General features: G+C 37.6%; 1 protein-coding gene across 3 annotated transcripts in view; it reads left to right on the forward strand.

The window, feature by feature from the left end:
- RAD50 (RAD50 double strand break repair protein) overlaps nt 1-17,801 on the forward strand; it is a 69,521-nt gene that overhangs the window by 6,186 nt on the left and 45,534 nt on the right. For all 3 annotated transcript variants that reach the window (XM_020991134.1, XM_020991136.1, XM_020991137.2), the window contains exons 4-12: nt 851-1,002; nt 5,473-5,658; nt 5,836-6,040; nt 10,067-10,195; nt 10,457-10,622; nt 12,424-12,617; nt 12,909-13,115; nt 15,570-15,752; nt 16,168-16,325. In XM_020991134.1, the coding sequence (XP_020846793.1) occupies nt 851-1,002; nt 5,473-5,658; nt 5,836-6,040; nt 10,067-10,195; nt 10,457-10,622; nt 12,424-12,617; nt 12,909-13,115; nt 15,570-15,752; nt 16,168-16,325 (1,580 nt within the window). The remainder of the gene's footprint in view (nt 1-850; nt 1,003-5,472; nt 5,659-5,835; nt 6,041-10,066; nt 10,196-10,456; nt 10,623-12,423; nt 12,618-12,908; nt 13,116-15,569; nt 15,753-16,167; nt 16,326-17,801) is intronic.

The following is a 17,801-nucleotide window of genomic DNA, read 5'->3' on the forward strand; positions in this document are numbered from 1 at the left end:
AACTTTGTTTTCTTTATTCTTAATTGTAAAAGTGAAGAAGTGAAATGTTTTACATCTACTTTAAAAAAGAAAACCTAAGTCAACTTGTAATTCATTTCTGTATCTTTCAATTAATTTTTTTGTTTCTTTGGGTTAGTGACCTCTAGTAGATAAAAAGATTTTCTGCCTCTGGCCTCAAGGATAGGAGATGCTCTTTAGAGGAAACTGGCTCCTTGCTTTTGTCATGCTTTTTGGTCCATTTTAACAAGTAGGTGTTCTAGTTGCTAGGGAAGCTAGAAACTTTAGGCAAGACAGTTTCTTGCTTTTATAGAACTTAGGCTCTAGTGGTAGATATGATTTATTCGTAGATAACCATAATGCAAGAAACTTCATAAGTGCCTAAGGAGTTATAAGCAAAGTACTCTGTGAAATCCAAGAGGTAAAAATTCTTTACTTAGGGAAAATGGAGCTGGTGTGTGGAGAGAGTACAGGGAAGGTTTGGTGAAAGCAGTTAGTGACGTTTGAATTGGGCTTTTAAATGATGAGCTTAAATTGAACAGGAAGGCAAGAAAGATGTTCTAGGCTTGTGGGACAATCTGAGTAAATGTACAAAAAAACAAGAAAGAGTTTGGTTCAACTGGAACATATATCATGTGGCAGGGAGCAGTGTGAAAATTCTGAAAAGGCACAGTGACATCTGATAGGGGCGGGATGTGTACTTAAATATTTGTGATTTGGGAGAAACTAAAGCTGAAATAGTCTTTCCTGGTGCACATATCTTTTAATTGATATTGTGTTATTACAGAAAGTATAAAGGATGAAATGGATTTTCTTCTGAAAAATTGATTATTTTCTTTGGTTTGAATCAAAGATTGCTCAAGAGACAGATGTTAAAGCTCAGATTCGTCTACAGTTTCGTGATGTCAATGGGGAACTTGTAGCTGTACAGAGGTCAATGGTGTGTACTCAGAAGAGCAAAAAGACAGAATTTAAAACCCTGGAAGGAGTCATTACTAGAACAAAGTAAGTTCTTGTTTCATGTTCCATTTCCTTTTCATTTTATGTTCACAAGAAGAATATTTCTTCCATTACGTAAGTTCATGAACTTTAAGAAGTTTATTCTTCCATGACATTTAGGTATCATTTAATATATAACAGTAGTAAACTGAATGGTGCCTTTAAAGGCTTTAGGAGATGTTGCCGTACTTCTGTGGTGTAATTCATAGAGTAACATATGGCTGAATTGAAGAAAAAATCACTGGAGAATTGTGCAAGTAGTTGAGGTGAGAAACAAGATAAATAGGAAATTCAGTTAAATTCAGTAGATATTTGAAGCACCTGGTAGGCAGTCTGGTGTAGTGCCAGCAGTGCTAGACTTGGATTCAGTCACTGTGCTAAGTGCTGGGGATGCAAAAAGAGGCAAAAGATAGTCCCTGCCCTCAAGGAGCTTGTGGGAAATGGAAATCTAATGGGAAAACCAACAAGCAAACAAAAATGTACAAACAAGCTATTTAAAGGATAAATAGGAAATAATTAAAAGAAGGAAGGCACTAGAATTAAAATAGATTAGGACAGGCTTCCTGTAGCCGATGGGATTTTAGTTGAGACTTAAAGGAAGTCAGGGAGGTCAGTAATCACAGTGGGGAGGAGGGAGAGTGTTCCAGGCATGGAAGACAGAGAAATTGCCTGGGCTCAAGCGATAAGAGTGTCTTGGTTGTGAATGAGTAAGGGAACTGATGTCACTGGTTCGAAGAGTTCATGGAAGGAAGTAAGGTGTAAGAAGACTAGAAAGGTAGGAGAGGGTTAGGTTATAAAGGGCTTTGAACACCAAACGCAACATTTTGTTTTTGCTCATGGAGGTTTTGGGAAACCACTGGACTTTATTGAGTAGGAGGTACTTTAGTGACTACGTGGAGGATGGATTGGAGCAGAGAGAGACTGGAGGCGGGCAGATCCACCAGCAGGTTATTGCAGCAATCCCAAGTGTGAGATGATGGGGGCTGCACTAGTGGTTGCAGTGTCAGAGGACAGAAGGGAGTGTATTTGAGAAATTTTGCAAAGATGAAATTGTTAGGCCTTGGCAACAGATTGGATGTGGGAGGGGATATAGGGATATAGGGATGAGATATTGAGGAGTCCAGGATGACTCTTAGATTGTGAGACTGAAGGACGGGGAGGATAGTGCTGTCCTATAGTTATACGGAAGGGGGAAGGTTTAGGGGGAGAAATGATGAGTTCCATTTTGGATATATTGACTTTAATATGTCTATTGTACATCCAGTAGAAGGGAAAAGGGAACCAGTAGCAAAGGAGAAATTAAAGAGGATAAAGCAGGAATGATTGAGAGAAATATTCCTAGAGGAAGATGGGAAAGGTTAGAGTCAAGAGTGCAAGTAAAGGGGTTGGCTTTGGCAAGGATGAAGTCTACTTTTTCAAAACAGATTGGAGCACATCAGAAGAGCATGCTGGCTGGGGTGGGGGAGGGGTTTGAGTAGGTCAGCAAAGGGAGTTAATGATAGAAGGCCTCTATTTTCCTTTTATAAAATGTTTTATGGATTCTTTTTTTAATGTTTTCCCCAAGTAGAGCCCTCTCCTGTACCAAATAAGTACACTTAAGGAAAATAAATGAGTGTGTTGGCCATTGCTCAAACTATATGCATCATTACATGCTATCTCTCCCAGGAGGCATGCTTCATCATTGTTTCTCTGCTGGTTTTTAAATGTTGTTTCACCTTATGTTATTGTGGTCATTGTGTAGATTTTTCTGATTTGGCTTGCTTCACTTTGCCTTAAGTCATACAGGTCTTCTCAGGTTTCTCTGAATTTTTCATATTTGTCATATCTTACGTTACCATAATAACCTGTTACATTTGTGTACCACGATTTGTTTGGCTATTCTTCTATTGATGGGTGGTCTACATTTTGTTAGTAAAGTAGGAATTGTGATTCTTTGCTGAGAGGAATGGAGAAAAAGGTAGGAGAGGAGTCTGGAAGAGAAAGGAAAAGATTTGGAGTAACTACTTTGGAGAGTAAATTGGAGTCAGGGAAGAATAAGTGATTTCCAATGAGTGATGAGGACCTAGTTGAGAAAATTAGTTTAGCTATTTCAACCTCTGTCTTTTTATTACAATAAGAGTTATATTGATTTCAGAAGACAGTCTTATAATTCACTGGTCAGTCTAAAAACTTGCTTCTTATACTTTACCATAAGAAACATAGTAAGTGAGTATAAGCATTATTCTAAGCTATACTACATTACTGCCTTATTAAACTGATATATAACTATTTGGCTTTATCATTGAAATGTTATTTTTAAACTATAGAGGCAGTTTTTACACATTTTGGAGGGAAATTTTTTCCTCATCTCAAAAAAAGGTGGGTGACCGATAACTAAAAATAGGCATGTGTTGCTTTTTTTAAAAAGCATATTCTTAAATTAGATTTCTAAACCTTAGTGAAGTATGTACTATTTGCAAAGAGCTAAGTTCTGGAGAATAAAGAATATGGATAGGGACTGGACCTGTGATTTAATTGGGTAGAGAACTCCTGGGTGAGGAAACATCCTCTCTCAAAGCAGGTTGATATGTTCTCTGTGATTTAGAGTTTTAAAGAGTTGCCTAGGAAATGATTTTTATAAGGTCACACAGCCAATATATATATTAAGAGGCACAACTCGAATCTAGGTCTTCCTAGCGTTGAGCCTACCTCTGTAGCCGTTAAGCCATGCTATAGACCCTACGGATACAAAGATAAAATATGGCATGGTTCATGTCCTTAGGGCGCTAACACACAGCTAGTTTTGGGAGATTACCACATGCGTAGGTAGATTAGTATAATACAAAGAGGGAGACATAGTGATGGGAGAGAGCCAGGTGCAATACTCTAGAAAAAATTGAGGATGGAAAGAACACTTTGAGTTTGGAGGAATTGAGAAGGCTCTGTAGAGGAGACAGCACAAGAAAGAGCAGAAAGCAAAGGTTCTAATACAGTTATCCCTTCCACATCATGGGGGGTTAGGGGCTTGGCACCCCTGCGATCTAGAAAATCTGCGTAAAATTTTTTGGTCTTCCCTGCATGCCAGAGAAGAAGTCTGAATTTTTTTCTTTTTCTTTTATGAGGTGTGTACGATACCTTATTTTAAATTTGGGGTAAGTATTTGATGATAGGTTCTATGTGGTCTGCTGTCCTTTGCGTGGTGTCTGCAGCTTCTGCAAAACTCCCCAGAATTCCCGTTCAATTTCTTAAGCCCACCCACGATATATCAAAACTATGATGGAGAAAGTCGTGATGTGGAAAATCATGATGTGGAAGGGTAACTGTAGTTAGAATTAAGGAGGAGCCACATGCATTCTAGATATACAGGGGCCAGTATGTGTAAGTAAACTGATGCAAGAAGCAAGAAGCATACTAAGTTCTAGGAATATATATAGGTCAAGTTTGGCTAGAATTTATTTTATACGAGGGTAGATATTCTCTCCCACTTGTATTTGTGAAGTTTGCTTTTTTAAGTTCAAGTGTAGAATTTTACTTTCCCTTTATTAAAGTTCATATTATTAGCTGTGACTTGTTTTTCTAGCCCAGGGGTGGGGAACCTGCAGCCTTGAGGCTACATGTGGCCTTCTGGGTCCTCAAGTGCTGCCCTCTGAATGAATCTAAACTTCACAGAACAAATCTCCTTGATAAAAGGATTTATTCTGTAAAACTTGGACTCAGTCAAAAGACTGCACCCGAGGACCGGTTTCTCACCCCTGTTCTAGCCTGTCAGGATCTTTTTGGATCCATAGTGTATCATCCATTGTGTTATCTGTGTCACCTAGCTTTGTATCTTCTGAAAATTTGATAAGCAGATCTTCTGTACCTTCATCCAAGTCACTGATAAAAATGTTAAGCAGCATAGGACTATTGTACTTCTCTGAGGACCTCAGTTCAAATTGACCCATTCTGGGTCAAGTAATTCAGGCATTTCCAAATATTCCTAACTTTATTTTCATCTAATCCACATTCCCTCCATCTTGTCTGTAAGGGTAATTTGGAAGACTTTGTTAAATACTTTGCTAAAACTTAAGTGCTGTGTCTACTGTATTCTCTTATTCTAACAGTCTGGTAACTGTCAAAAAAGGAAATGAGGTTAGCTTAGCATGACTTGGTATGGCTATTTGATCAGTGCTTCCTTTTCTAAGTACTCACGTCCCTGTGATAATATGTTCCAAAATTTCGTCACAAGTAGAAATAAAGTTCACCAGTATGTAGTTTGCAGATTCTATCCACTTAATTTTTTTTTTAATTCAGGCTTATCACCTATTTATTGATCATGGACAGATAACTTATCTTCATTGAGCCTCAGTTTCCTCATCGTAAAATGAAGGTAATAGTAATACATGCTCTGCCTATGTCACAGGGTTGTTGTGAGGATAAGAAAAAAGTATGTATGTGAAGATACTTTATAATTTGCAATTCATTATATTAATGTGAGATATTCATCATCATCTATAGGCATGGTGAAAAGGTCAGCCTCAGCTCTAAGTGTGCAGAGATCGACCGAGAGATGATCAGTTCCCTAGGTGTTTCCAAATCTGTGCTCAATAATGTCATTTTTTGCCATCAAGAAGATTCCAATTGGCCTTTAAGTGAAGGGAAAGCCCTGAAACAAAAATTTGATGAAATCTTTTCAGCAACAAGGTTTGTAACATTTTATAGCTTTATATAATACTTAGTTCATTAGTAAAATTGCATCTGTTTAAATCATTTTGTTTGCCTTTTTTCAAATGTTTCATTTGGTTCAGAGCTGTTATGCTGCTGTTAACTACTGTAACAGAAAAATGTGAAAATAATGTTCTTTTCGTTCCTTTTTTCCAGGTATATTAAAGCCTTGGAGACACTTCGTTCAGTGCGTCACAACCAGAGCCTTCGGGTAAAGGAATGTCAAACTGAACTAAAGTACCTGAAACAGAATAAGGAGAAAGCTTGTGAGATTCGAGACCAGATTGTCAGCAAGGAAGCTCAATTGGCATCTTCTAAGGAGTTTGTCAAGTCCTATGATAATGAGCTTGGACCGTTGAAGGTAATCCACTCATGGAGTGAGGGTAATACCTAAGTAGATGGACACAGCAGGCATCCAAATCCAATTGAACTGGCCTCTTCCACGAAGCCTTTTTTTTATTGCTTCAGCTGACAGTGATCTCTTCTGTCTTCCTCCTGTCATCTTCTAAAGCCATTTGATTAATGGAGAGGAAGGATATGTGCTTCAGCTTTGAAAGTGCAATATCAGCATGATCTCTCGTGTTTTGGCAGGGTTTTTTTTGCCTCAGTATTATTTTTATTTAAATTTCATATTTCACTGGTCTTCAAATTATTCTTTACAGTATAATAATATGCTGTTGTATTCATATACCATAGTTGGTTGCATCATTTCCTGATCGTTGGGTTCTTTGCCTGTCTACTAGGATACAGTGTTAAAAATCCACCAGTGAGCATTTATTAAGTGCTTAGTCCATGCCAGACATGGGGCTTGGTGCCTCTCGTACAAAGACAAAAAGTCTTTGGCTGTGCAGAGTTTACATTTTATGAAGGAGACAATTTGTTACATAAGTAAAGATGATATGCGGAATATCTAAAAAATATACATAACATGCAGTTTGGGGGGAGGAGACCCAAGACAGCTGAGATGAAGGAGAGGCTTCATTGTAGAAAACATGGCTTGCTCAGAGATTTTAAACAGACGAGGGATTCCAAAGCCAGAGTATGGCTAGAGTGGATTGTAGGGCAGGGCACAGGCCTGAGGTGGGAGGGAGAGCAAGAAGGCCAGTTTGACTTCACATGGGAGTGTGGGGAGGATACAGGTTTCTATATAAGATTGGAAAGGTGGGTTGGGACCAAGTTGTGAAGGACTTTAAAAACTAAACAGGAGTTTATATTTGATCCTAGAGATAGTATGGAGCTGTTCCAGTTTAGTGAATAAGTAAGTGATATAGTCAAAATAGCATTTTATGAAAATCACTTTGGCAGCTATGTGGAAGATGAGATGAATAGGGAGGTAGGGAGACTGATTAGGAACTCTTCTAGTCGTTTAATCAAGAGATGATGAGAGCTTCAGCTAGGCTGGTGGATGCATGAGAGATCAGAGGGGATGGATGCAGGACATATGGAGATAGAAATGATGAGACTTGGACACTGATTATATATGGGTGGGGTTTTGTGACACTTCTCTTTCCTGGTTCTTCTCCTTGTCTTGGCTCCTCTGTCTTTTTCTGTTTCATCAACCATGTTATGCCTCCTGACTGTGGGTATTCATGAAGATTCTATACTAAATCCTCTTCTCTTTGTTATGTATCTTCTCTCTATCTCTGTCTCTCTCTCTGTTTCACTCTCTTTTACTCTCACTTTCTTCCCTTCTTCCCCTTCTCTCCATCAGCTCCCATGGGTTTAACTATCAGCTAAGCAGATAACTCACAGATCTCTATATCCAGTCCTGTCTCTCTCCTAATCTTCAGCCCCACATTATCAGTTCCCTATTAGACATTTCAGACTGGATATCTCAAAGATACCACAAACTTAGCATGTCCAGAATAATCTTTTTTCCTAAACCTTCCCCTCTTCCAAACTTCCTTATTTCTGTTGAAGGTACCACAATCCTTGAAGTCTCCCAAGTTCATAATGTCAGCATTATCTTTTATTTTTCACTCTCCTTTGTCTTATATATGTATAGTTAGTTCCCAGGTCTTGGTATTTTTACCTCACATTATCTCTCACATCTGACCCCTTCTCTCCATTTTATACATTTTGCACCTTAGTTCAGGCTCTTACCATCTCTCCCTTATATTATTGTGCGAACATATTGGTCTTCTGCCTCAAGTATCTTAGCACTGTAGTACATCCTACAGATTTGCTGCCAAAATTTTCGTAAAATGCAGGTCTGACCATGTGACTCCCCTAGTCAGCTAACTTCAGTGGCTTCCTGTTGCCTCTAGGATAAAATATCAGCTCTTTAATTTAACTTTTAAAGCCCTTCATAAAAAGATGCTAACCTCATAGGACAGTACTCCCCCTTCTTGCACTCTGATCCATCCAAACTGGCCTTTTCTTTTTTCTCACACAAATACCTATTTTTTTCTGCCTAAAATCTCTATGCCTTTGTACTGGCTGTCCTCCATGCTTGGAATCCACTCTGTCCCTACCTTCCATTTATAGAGTTTTTCTTTTCCTTTAAGTTCAGATACCACTTCCTCCATGAAACCTTTCTTATTCCCCTCAACTACTAGTGCCTTCCCTCCCAAACCACTTGTATTTAACTTTGTATTAGTATTTATTAACTTGTTGTTTATGTTTTATGTTTTTTATATACTTGTCTCTCCCATTAGAGTGTGAGTAGGAATTGTTTCATCCTTTGTACTTGTATCCACAGTGCCTGGCACATAGATGCTTAATAAATACTTAGTGATTGATTGTGAACTATGGTAGGTACTTCCAACATAAGCAGAAAAATTTAGAAGGAGAGAGGGTTTAGGAGTGAAAAATAATTCCATTTTAGACATGCTGAGTTTGAGGTGTGTGGCATCCAGCTTGATTTGTCCATTAGGCAGTTGGAGATGCATGACTGGAGTGCAGAAGAGAGACTAGAACTGGATGATTGAGAGTCATCTGCATAGATAGGATAATTAAATCCATGGGAGCCAGTTGAGGCGTATATAAATAAGAGACGATAGAGAAAGAATAGAGGAGGACCAGGGAGAGCTTTGGGAGTACATCCACAGTTACTGGGGAGTAATGTGGATTATGAATCAGGAAAGGAGATTGAGAAGAAGCCATTGCACAGGTAACCCACGGAGGACAGACAATATGCAAGAGTAGAAGGTAGTCAGCCATTTCTTATACTACACAGAGGTCTAGAAAGATGAGGATTAAGGAAATACATCAAATTTGGCAATGAGAAAGGCATCATTGGTGACTTTGGAATGATGTTATACAAACGTACTCCTCTGTGGCTCCCTCAGCCCATCCCTGTAATTTTTCACACCAAAATATCCCTCTCTTTAGTCACTATTCCCCTATATGTATTATTTTCTTCTATTAGGATGTAAGCTTCTTGAGGGCAGGAATTGTATTTGTATTTGTGTCCTCAGCACTTATCATAGTGCTTGGCATATGGTAAGTGTTTAATAAATACATTTTCATTTATTTCTAAACAAAATGATTTGAGCTACCTTACATTTTTAGCATTCCTCCTTTGAAGAGTTCAGGGTACTTTGATAGTCATTCTTATCCATAATTCAATTAATTAATTTATTTAATTGACAGATATACATAAGGAACTTACTCCTTGCAAATCAAACCACTATTCTATAACCTTAGTATTTTGATTTGTACGGCATTAAATCAGCAAGTTAGACAAGTATAATATTTGCTTGACCTAATGATGTACAGGAATTTGATAATAGCTAGCCTTTATATAATGCCTGCTATGTGTCAGGCACTGTGTTAAGCACTTTACAAATATCTCATTTGATCCTCACAAGAACCCTGTGAGGTAGGGTAGGTAATATTATTATCCCCATTTTACAGATGAGGAAACTGAGGTAAACCAGATGTTAACTTGCCCAGGGGTCACATAGCTAGTATCTGAAAAGCTGGATTTGAATTCAAATCATCCTGTCCCCAGGCCCAGTGGTCTCTTAACTGTACCATCTATCTGCCCGTATCCTTTTGTTTCATCTGTTCTGCCTTGATTTCTGTCAAAATCATTTTGAAATTTTCTTTATATGGACCTCTTATATGTCTTATGTATTAAGTTAATGCCCACATATATTTCTTGGTTTTTGTAAAGGGTATTTCTCTTTCTCTTGGTTTCTCTTGAGTCTTAGTGCTGGGCTGGAAATGCCTGTTGCTGTCTGTGCGGTATGTGAAAAGACTGATTTCTTTAAAAATTCTTATTCTACCTAAAATAAAAATTTCCTGCTATAGAAACCTCTTTGCTGTCTTTCAATGCAGTGTGTTCAGTGAAATTAAGTTCTATGAGCATTTAAAATGTTTTAAATGAACAAATTAAGCTATGGTGAGTTTTCATGTGTGAAGAGCCTTATTTCGTTTTCAGACTCATCTAAAAGAAATTGAACAGAATCTTTCTAAAATAGTGAGGCTTGACAATGACATTAAAGCTCTGGAGAGTAGAAAGAAGCAAATGGAAAAGGACAACAATGAACTAGAGCAGAAAATGGAGAAGGTTTGTATGAAATTTTATTCTGCCTTAGAATGTAACTTGTATAAAAGAGAGTATTGTGTTAAACCATGACATTGCCCTATTTTTTTTTTGAAAAAGGTAATTATTTTGATGTTAATTTTTTTTGTGTGTGTAAGTAATAGTGATATTTCAAGCTTTGGGTTTTTTCCGTCCCAGAATAATACACAGGTTACTGCTAGTTAAAGTAATGGTAATGTCCTCTTACATATTTCTTTTAAAGCTGTTTATTCTGGTTTTGCCTAGGTATTTCAAGGGACTGATGAACAGCTAAATGATTTGTACCATAATCACCAGAGAACAGTGAGAGAAAAGGAAAGGAGACTGATTGACTGTCAGCGAGAGCTAGACAGAACAAATAAAGAGTCTAAGCTGCTGAATCATGAAAAATCAGAACTCCTTGTGGAACAAGGTAGAATGAACTATTTGAGCTTTATTCATTGTGAAAGTCAGTGTATTTTGGTGTCACTGGGTGTTATTACTGGAGAGATACTGTGAGGAAAGAGATGGAATACTGGACATGGAGCCAGCAAGACTTGGGTTCAAATCATACTTCTGCTATCTCCTAGTCATGTGATCATAGGTGGGTCATTTAACTTCTCTGAGCTGTAGGCGACTCTCTAAGCCAGGTGTTCTTTACCTTTTTTGTGTCTCACGGACCCTTTTGGCAGTCTGCTACAGCCTATGGACTTTCCAGAATATGCTTTTAAATGCATAAAATAAAGTACTTAGTATTAGAAAGGAAACAAATTACATTGAAATTTGGTTGCAGAATATTTTTTTTATTCTGCATTCACAGGCCCCATGCTAAGACTCTCTCTTCTTTAACATTTACAGACATTTCAGTCTGTATAGGGTTGCGGGTCTATGTTGGTAAGAGAGGGTTCTCATCCTACCCTGATAAACTCATGAAATCACAAGTTCTTGATGAAATCACAATTGATGTATTGTTAACACACATCTTGGGAATTAAAAAAACATATTTTAAGGGAGTATAAAAAACTTTATTTGACAATTTGAGATCAGGAGACTGTATATTTAAAAAAAACCAGCAACACAACTGTACATTAAAATCAACTTCTTAATTATGCCAACAAATACATAGGAAAATAATGTTTATATAATACTGTGCTATGAGACACTTACCAAGTTGCTTAGTGGATAATAATTAAGAAACATGTAAGTCAGTAATCTAAGTACTATGCTTTTCCTTAAGAATATGCTACTAAAGCTCTAAGTGAAAGGACAATACTTTCCAAAGATCTGTGATTTAGATGGTGGGAACTTCTTTTACTGAATCAAATCCTAACCTGTCAGTGACTTTAGAGCATAAGTTATAGGAATTTGCTTGAAACACGTAGATGTTAAATAATTCGCCCACAGTCATCTAGCTAATAAGTGTCAGAAATGGGATTTGATTGAACCCAGGTCTAGTGATTCTAGGCCCAGCACCTTCTCCACTAATAATATATTACCTCTAGATGATGCTTGTAAAATACTTTTCATCTTCCAAAAGTCTAAATAATACAACAGCTATTAGAACATACACTCTTGAAAAGCATTGTCCATGGTGTTTTTCCACAGTATCATGTATTTTTGGAATCAAATGTTAAAAATTAGTCTTAGCTACTCTTATCAAAACAGTGATTCAAGATAATTCCAAAGGACTTAGGATGAAAAATGCTGTCCACCTCCAGAGAAAGAACTGACAGAATCTGAAGGTGGATTGAAGCTCTCTTTTTTTTTCTTTTTTTTTCTTTTTTTTGTCTTTTTGAGGAGGCAGTCGGGATTAAGTGACTTGCCCGAAGTCACACAGTACGTGTTATGTGTCTGAGGTCAGATTTGAACTCAGGTCCTCCTGACTCCAAGGCCAGACCTCTATCCACTGCACCGCCTAGCTGCCCTGAAGCATTTTTTTTTAAACTTTTTATATGTTTCTTGGGTTTTTGGGGGGTTTTTTGGTCCGTGTACAACATGGCTAATATGGAAATGTGTTTTCTATAACTGCGCATGTATAATCTATATCAAATTGCCTGCCTTCTCAAGGAGGGGAGAGGGAAGGGAGGGAGAGAATTTGGAACTCAACTTTTAAAAAAATTGATGTTAAAATTATTTTTACATGTAATTGGAAAGAATAAGATAAATTAAAGTCTTAGGTCTTAATTTTATATGAATAGAATTTTTAATGATCTTGTACTTCTTTTTATGTAAAGGTCGTCTACAACTACAAGCAGATCGCCATCAGCAGAACATCCGAGCTAGAGATTCATTAATACAGTCTTTGGCAACACATTTAGAATTAGATGGTTATGAGCGAGCACCATTTAATGAACGACAAATTAAAAATTTTCAGAAGCTTGTGAAGGACATAGAAGAAAGGGAAACAGAAACTAATAGGCGAATGATGGTAAACATGTTGTAATATGTCATTCTATGGTATTTTTCATCTTTTTGCCTTGTTTGTCTAGTTTAGCTATTAATCTTCATTTAATGTGAGATCTTTGAAGATAATATGTGTCTTGGCTATAAGGTATTTTAAAACTTTTATTGAGATATACATTAAAGGAGCTTGTTTTTTGTAAAGAAAAAGAGATTAAAATCTTTATATTTTAATAGTCATAAATGAATTTCCCTTATATATAATGACATACATGTACACAATGACAAAATTGTTAATTTTTTTTATATTTGTATTTAGAATGACTTTGCAGGAAAAGAAAGTATGAAACAAAAACAGATAGATGAAATAAGGGATAAGAAAACTGGCCTGGAAAGAATAATTGAACTGAAATTAGAAATTCAAAATAAGAAACAGACTGAACTGAAAAATGTAAAATATGAACTGCAAGAGCTAGAGGGATCTTCAGACAGAATTCTTGAACTGGACCAGGAACTCGGAAAAACCGTAAGATATTTGTTTAATTTAATTAAGGAATATATCTAATGACTTACCCAACATCCTCCATGCTCAGATTTTATCATATTTGTTGACACACAAACATAATAATGTGGTAGACAATGTAGAGCCCATTGGTAGAGTAAAGAAGCACTAATTTGTATACCTTTGTAGAAGAGTTTCCTAGAGGCTCTCCCCTCCACTGAACTGACTCTAATTCTGCCATATACAAACCTTTAGAGTAGCTTCAGTCGCCCTGAAGGAACAGTTATTTAAGCCTATGGTAATAGACTTTTAGATGTTCTCAATGTTTTTCAACTTTTAACAAAAAATCAAAATACAAGTACATGGAGATAGACTGGGGAGATCATAGCTCCTTTCCCCCCACATTTCTTATAATTTCTTGTGTTTTTTAAAAATGATTTTCATTTAGGCTGTTTTTAGGAAATAGGTACTCAGTATGACAGTACAAAGAAAGAAGCAGTTCTAAGTAACCTTATATCCTAATGGAGACAACAAATATACTTAAGTTTACACATAATATATATAAAATGAATAAGTATAGATAAATACAAAATAATTAAATACAAGATAGTTTCAGGGAGGAGCATATTAGTAGCTGGTGGGAAGGAGATCAGAAAACATTTTTTTTAGCAGGTGGTGCTTTAGTTGCATCTTGAAAGGAAGAGAAGGACTCTGTGCAGTAGAGGTGAGGAGAGAGTGAGTTCTAGGCATGGGGGATGGCCAGTGCAAAGGCGTGGAGACTGGAGGTAGAGTGTTGGCTGTGTGCTGGAAGAGAGCCAGGTTGCATGGATCAGTGAGCACAGACATGGGAGTAATATCCAGTGAAGGTAGGAAGATAGGCTAGGGCCAATTTGTAAAGGATTTAAAATCTAAACTGAGGAGCTGATAATTGATCCTGGAGGCAATAGGGAGCACTTGGAATTGATTGAGTAGAGGGGCTTCATAGTCAGGTCTGTACTTAAAAGGAATTCCTTTGGGGGCATTTTATAGGAGAAACTCAAGTGATTAGAAACTTGAAGCAAGGAGACCAATTAGGAAAGCCATTTTTTGCACTAATCTAGGTGACTGGTAATAAGGGCCTGACCTAAGGTGGTGGCCGTTTGAGTAGAGAAAAGGAAAGAAAGAAAAGATGTGGTGATGTGGCAGCTGATTGGATATGGGGTGAAGGTGAATAATGAATTGAAGATAATGCTGAGGTTACAAACATGGAAGAATGGTGATGTCTTCAATAGAAATGGTGGAGTTTGGAAGAGGAGAAGATTTAGGGGGAAAGAAGAGGAATTCTGTTTTGGACATGTTGAGTTTGAAATGTTTCTGGGACATCTAGTTTAAAATCTCCAGTAGGTAATTTGTGACATGGGACTAAAGCTCAGGGGACAGACGGGGACTAGATATATAGATCTTTTAGTAATCTGCATGGAGTTGTTAAACCATCGGAACTGATAGGGTTACTGAGAGAGAGAGATACTTGTAAAGAGAAGAAAAGAGGGTCTCGTATAAGACCTTGGCATACACCCACCATTAGGGGGCATAATGTGGATAACAAGCAGCCAAAAGTGACATAAAAGCTGTCATACAGGTAAGAAGAAAACCAGGAGAAGGTGGTGTCCTGAAAATCCAGAGAAGCGACAGCATCCAGGAGGAAAGAATGGTCAACAGTATCACATGTGCCCAATAGTTTGAGTAAGATGAGGACTTAGAAAAGATCCAGTTTGGCAATTAAGAGACTGTTGGTCACTTTAGAGAGTGTAGTTTCAGTTCAGTGATGAGGTTATAGAAGCTGGCTTGCAAAAGGTTGAGGAGCGAGTAGAAAGAAAAGGAGGTGAAGGAAGCAAGTGTAGACAGCTCTTTTCAAGGAGTTTGGCTGAGTAGAGGAAGAGAGATATAGGATGATATCTTGAGGGGATGGTGGCATCTAGTAAATATTTTTTAATAATCTTGGCAGGTTTGGAGAGATTAGTGAAAAACCCAGTAGATAGAGAGAGGATGAAAACTTGAGATGATTGCTAATGCAGTATGCTGCAGAGGACCGAAGAGAGTGGTATCAAGGACATAGGAGGAAGGGCTGGCCTCGTCCCTCTTTGTAAGAGCCTGACGAAAGGAGGGCAGGATGGGAGATGATGTCAAGAATATTCTTTTTTTCCCCCACTCCTTTTGGACTTGTTCATTTATTTTTCTTATTTTCTTTCTGGTGGGAATATTCTTCCATGAAATTGTCATCAAAATACATATGGCACATTCCTTAAATGTGGTTTGGCCGATGGCTTACATCCCATGAGTCAGCAGAAGAGTCTCCTTAATTGGCATGGAGTGTGTTTTTTGTCAGACCTGGGTATTTCTGCCTCTTTTTTGGTGCTCAATAGCTTTCTAATGGACTTTCTAACTTCCTGTTTTTTGCTGCTACTCGGAAGGCAAATTTGTGCTGCTTTTTTCCCTTAGGAACTTGAACTTGGTAAGGCAGAGGAAAACAGTAACATAGCAGCACTGAAAGAAGAAGTACCAGCACTACTAAGGGAGAAAGGAGACCTGGACAGAAGCCTTCGTAAATTAGACCAGGAGATGGAACAATTAAACCTACACACCATGACGCGAACCCAGATGGAAATGTTGACCAGAGACAAAGTATTGTATCTTAATTCTAGTGAAATTAATGTAGTATTGAACTTTTTGTTTGGCATTAGTAACTGATGAGGCAGTGTATTGTAGCAGATAGAGAGATGGCATCAAAGCCAGGAATACCTGGGTTCATGTCCCACTTCTGACAAATACTGGCTATGTGATCTGTCACCCTGGGCAAAATGAAACTGTTACCTCAGGATGCTGTAAGCAATTCTCAGGAGACTGTAAGCTGCAGAGAAGATGACAACCTGTATTGGTAGCTGGAATTTCCTCACTTGGGAGTTCCCTATACCAGTGAAATCACAGGTCTAATCCAGTTAGTAACTGAGATAATGATATTTCATTTGGTGTCATAACTGGCATATCAAAACTGTCAGATGGGTTAAAAAAATAATAGTGTTAAAATTTTTTTCCATAGGCTGACAAAGATGAACAAATAAGAAAAATAAAATCCAGACACAGTGATGAATTAACTTCATTGTTAGGCTATTTTCCCAACAAAAAGCAACTTGAAGACTGGCTTCATAGTAAATCTAAAGAAATTAATCAGACAAGGGACAGACTTGCCAAATTTAAGTAAGTAGTTATTCATTTGATACTTGTTATAGAAGTTTTTTTTTTTCCATACTGGACCAGTTTTTAAAAATTGTTCCTAAAATCAGTTATTGCAGTAAAATGGCATGGCATCATATAGCTTCTTAAGATTTGCCAAGTGCTTGAGGCACGTTATCTTGTTTCATCCTCATGACAACTCTATGAGGTAGGTATTTATTATCCCTACTTTAGAGATGAAGAGTTGTTGAGTGACTTGCCTAGGGTCAGCTAGCTAGTGTCTATGACGATATTTGAACCCAAGTCTTCCTGACTCCTACTCAAGCATCTCTCCACTATGCTTTGTTGACTCTTGTTTTGACACATTCAGTATTTTCGTATTTTGCAAATTGTATATATTCATGTATTGAAAAGCAATTCACATAGTGAGGTGGATAGAGAGAGCTGCCCTTGAGGCTCAGACTCTGATGCATATTGGCATTGTGACCTAGGGCAAGTTCCTTAATCTCTCAGTTCTAGAGGCAAATCTGTTAAGACTGTGTATTGCAAAAGGGGTGCCAATCCTCATTGATAGGAGTTTCCTCACTTGGAAGTTTCCTGTACCAGTGAAATCACAGGTCCAGTTCTTATCCCTATATACTTGTTCATCTACATCTATGAATATATGGAGTTGCATAGAGCGAATAGTGATGATTTGTTCTACTTTTCCTATGAAGTCTTGTATAGCTGTTTAAGAGATTAAGAAAATCAGATTCATAATATTTGCATTATTAGTTTTTGTGATCCAAATGAGGGATACTTTTTAATAAATGCTGTATGTTATGGTGTGTATGGGTGACCAGTCCCTCATAAATGAGTTTTTTGGTTTGTTTTTGGCAAATTAAGAAAACATTGTTATGATAGGCTATTTTTTATTGTGTCTAACCTGAGGCCTCCGGCAAACTTAAACAGATATCAAGGGCCCCAAGAACTCTAAGGATCTCATACCCTTTTAAGTCTCCATGTTCTGAGGATATAGAACTTCTTCCCTCCCTGCTGCCTTCTTCATACTTTGAGGATTCCACCTCTGGTCGAGGAAAACAAAACTACTTCCTCAAGGGAGCCAGGCTCACCAGTCTCTTAGGCTTCTTTTAAAATTGAGGTGGCCATTGTTGTATCTGAACTTTGAAAGTCTTGAGCTGCCCTAGGCCAGACACTTTCTCGTTTCAGCTTCTTGACTTCTCTCATCCTAACTTGGCTTGTTGATTTACTTCACTAGAGCTACCATTCCTTCAAGCTCTCATTCTGTATCTTGAGCAAATTCTCAGTCATACTGAGAAAAAGGCTGTTTACGCTTGTTGCTTCCACTTCCTTTCCTCTCTCTCACTGCTGAACACTTTGCAGTCTAGTTTCCAGTCTTGTCACTCATCTGAAGCTGCTTTTTCCAGGGTTAACAATGATTTCTAATTGTCTAGTTGGATGGTCTTTTCTTAGTCCTCATCTTTCTAGATCTTTGTAGCA

The sequence above is a fragment of the Phascolarctos cinereus genome, unplaced genomic scaffold (genome assembly GCF_003287225.1).
Source record: "Phascolarctos cinereus isolate Bilbo 61053 unplaced genomic scaffold, phaCin_HiC Scaffold_2;HRSCAF=192, whole genome shotgun sequence".
In the NCBI taxonomy this organism is placed as follows: Eukaryota; Metazoa; Chordata; class Mammalia; order Diprotodontia; family Phascolarctidae; genus Phascolarctos; species Phascolarctos cinereus.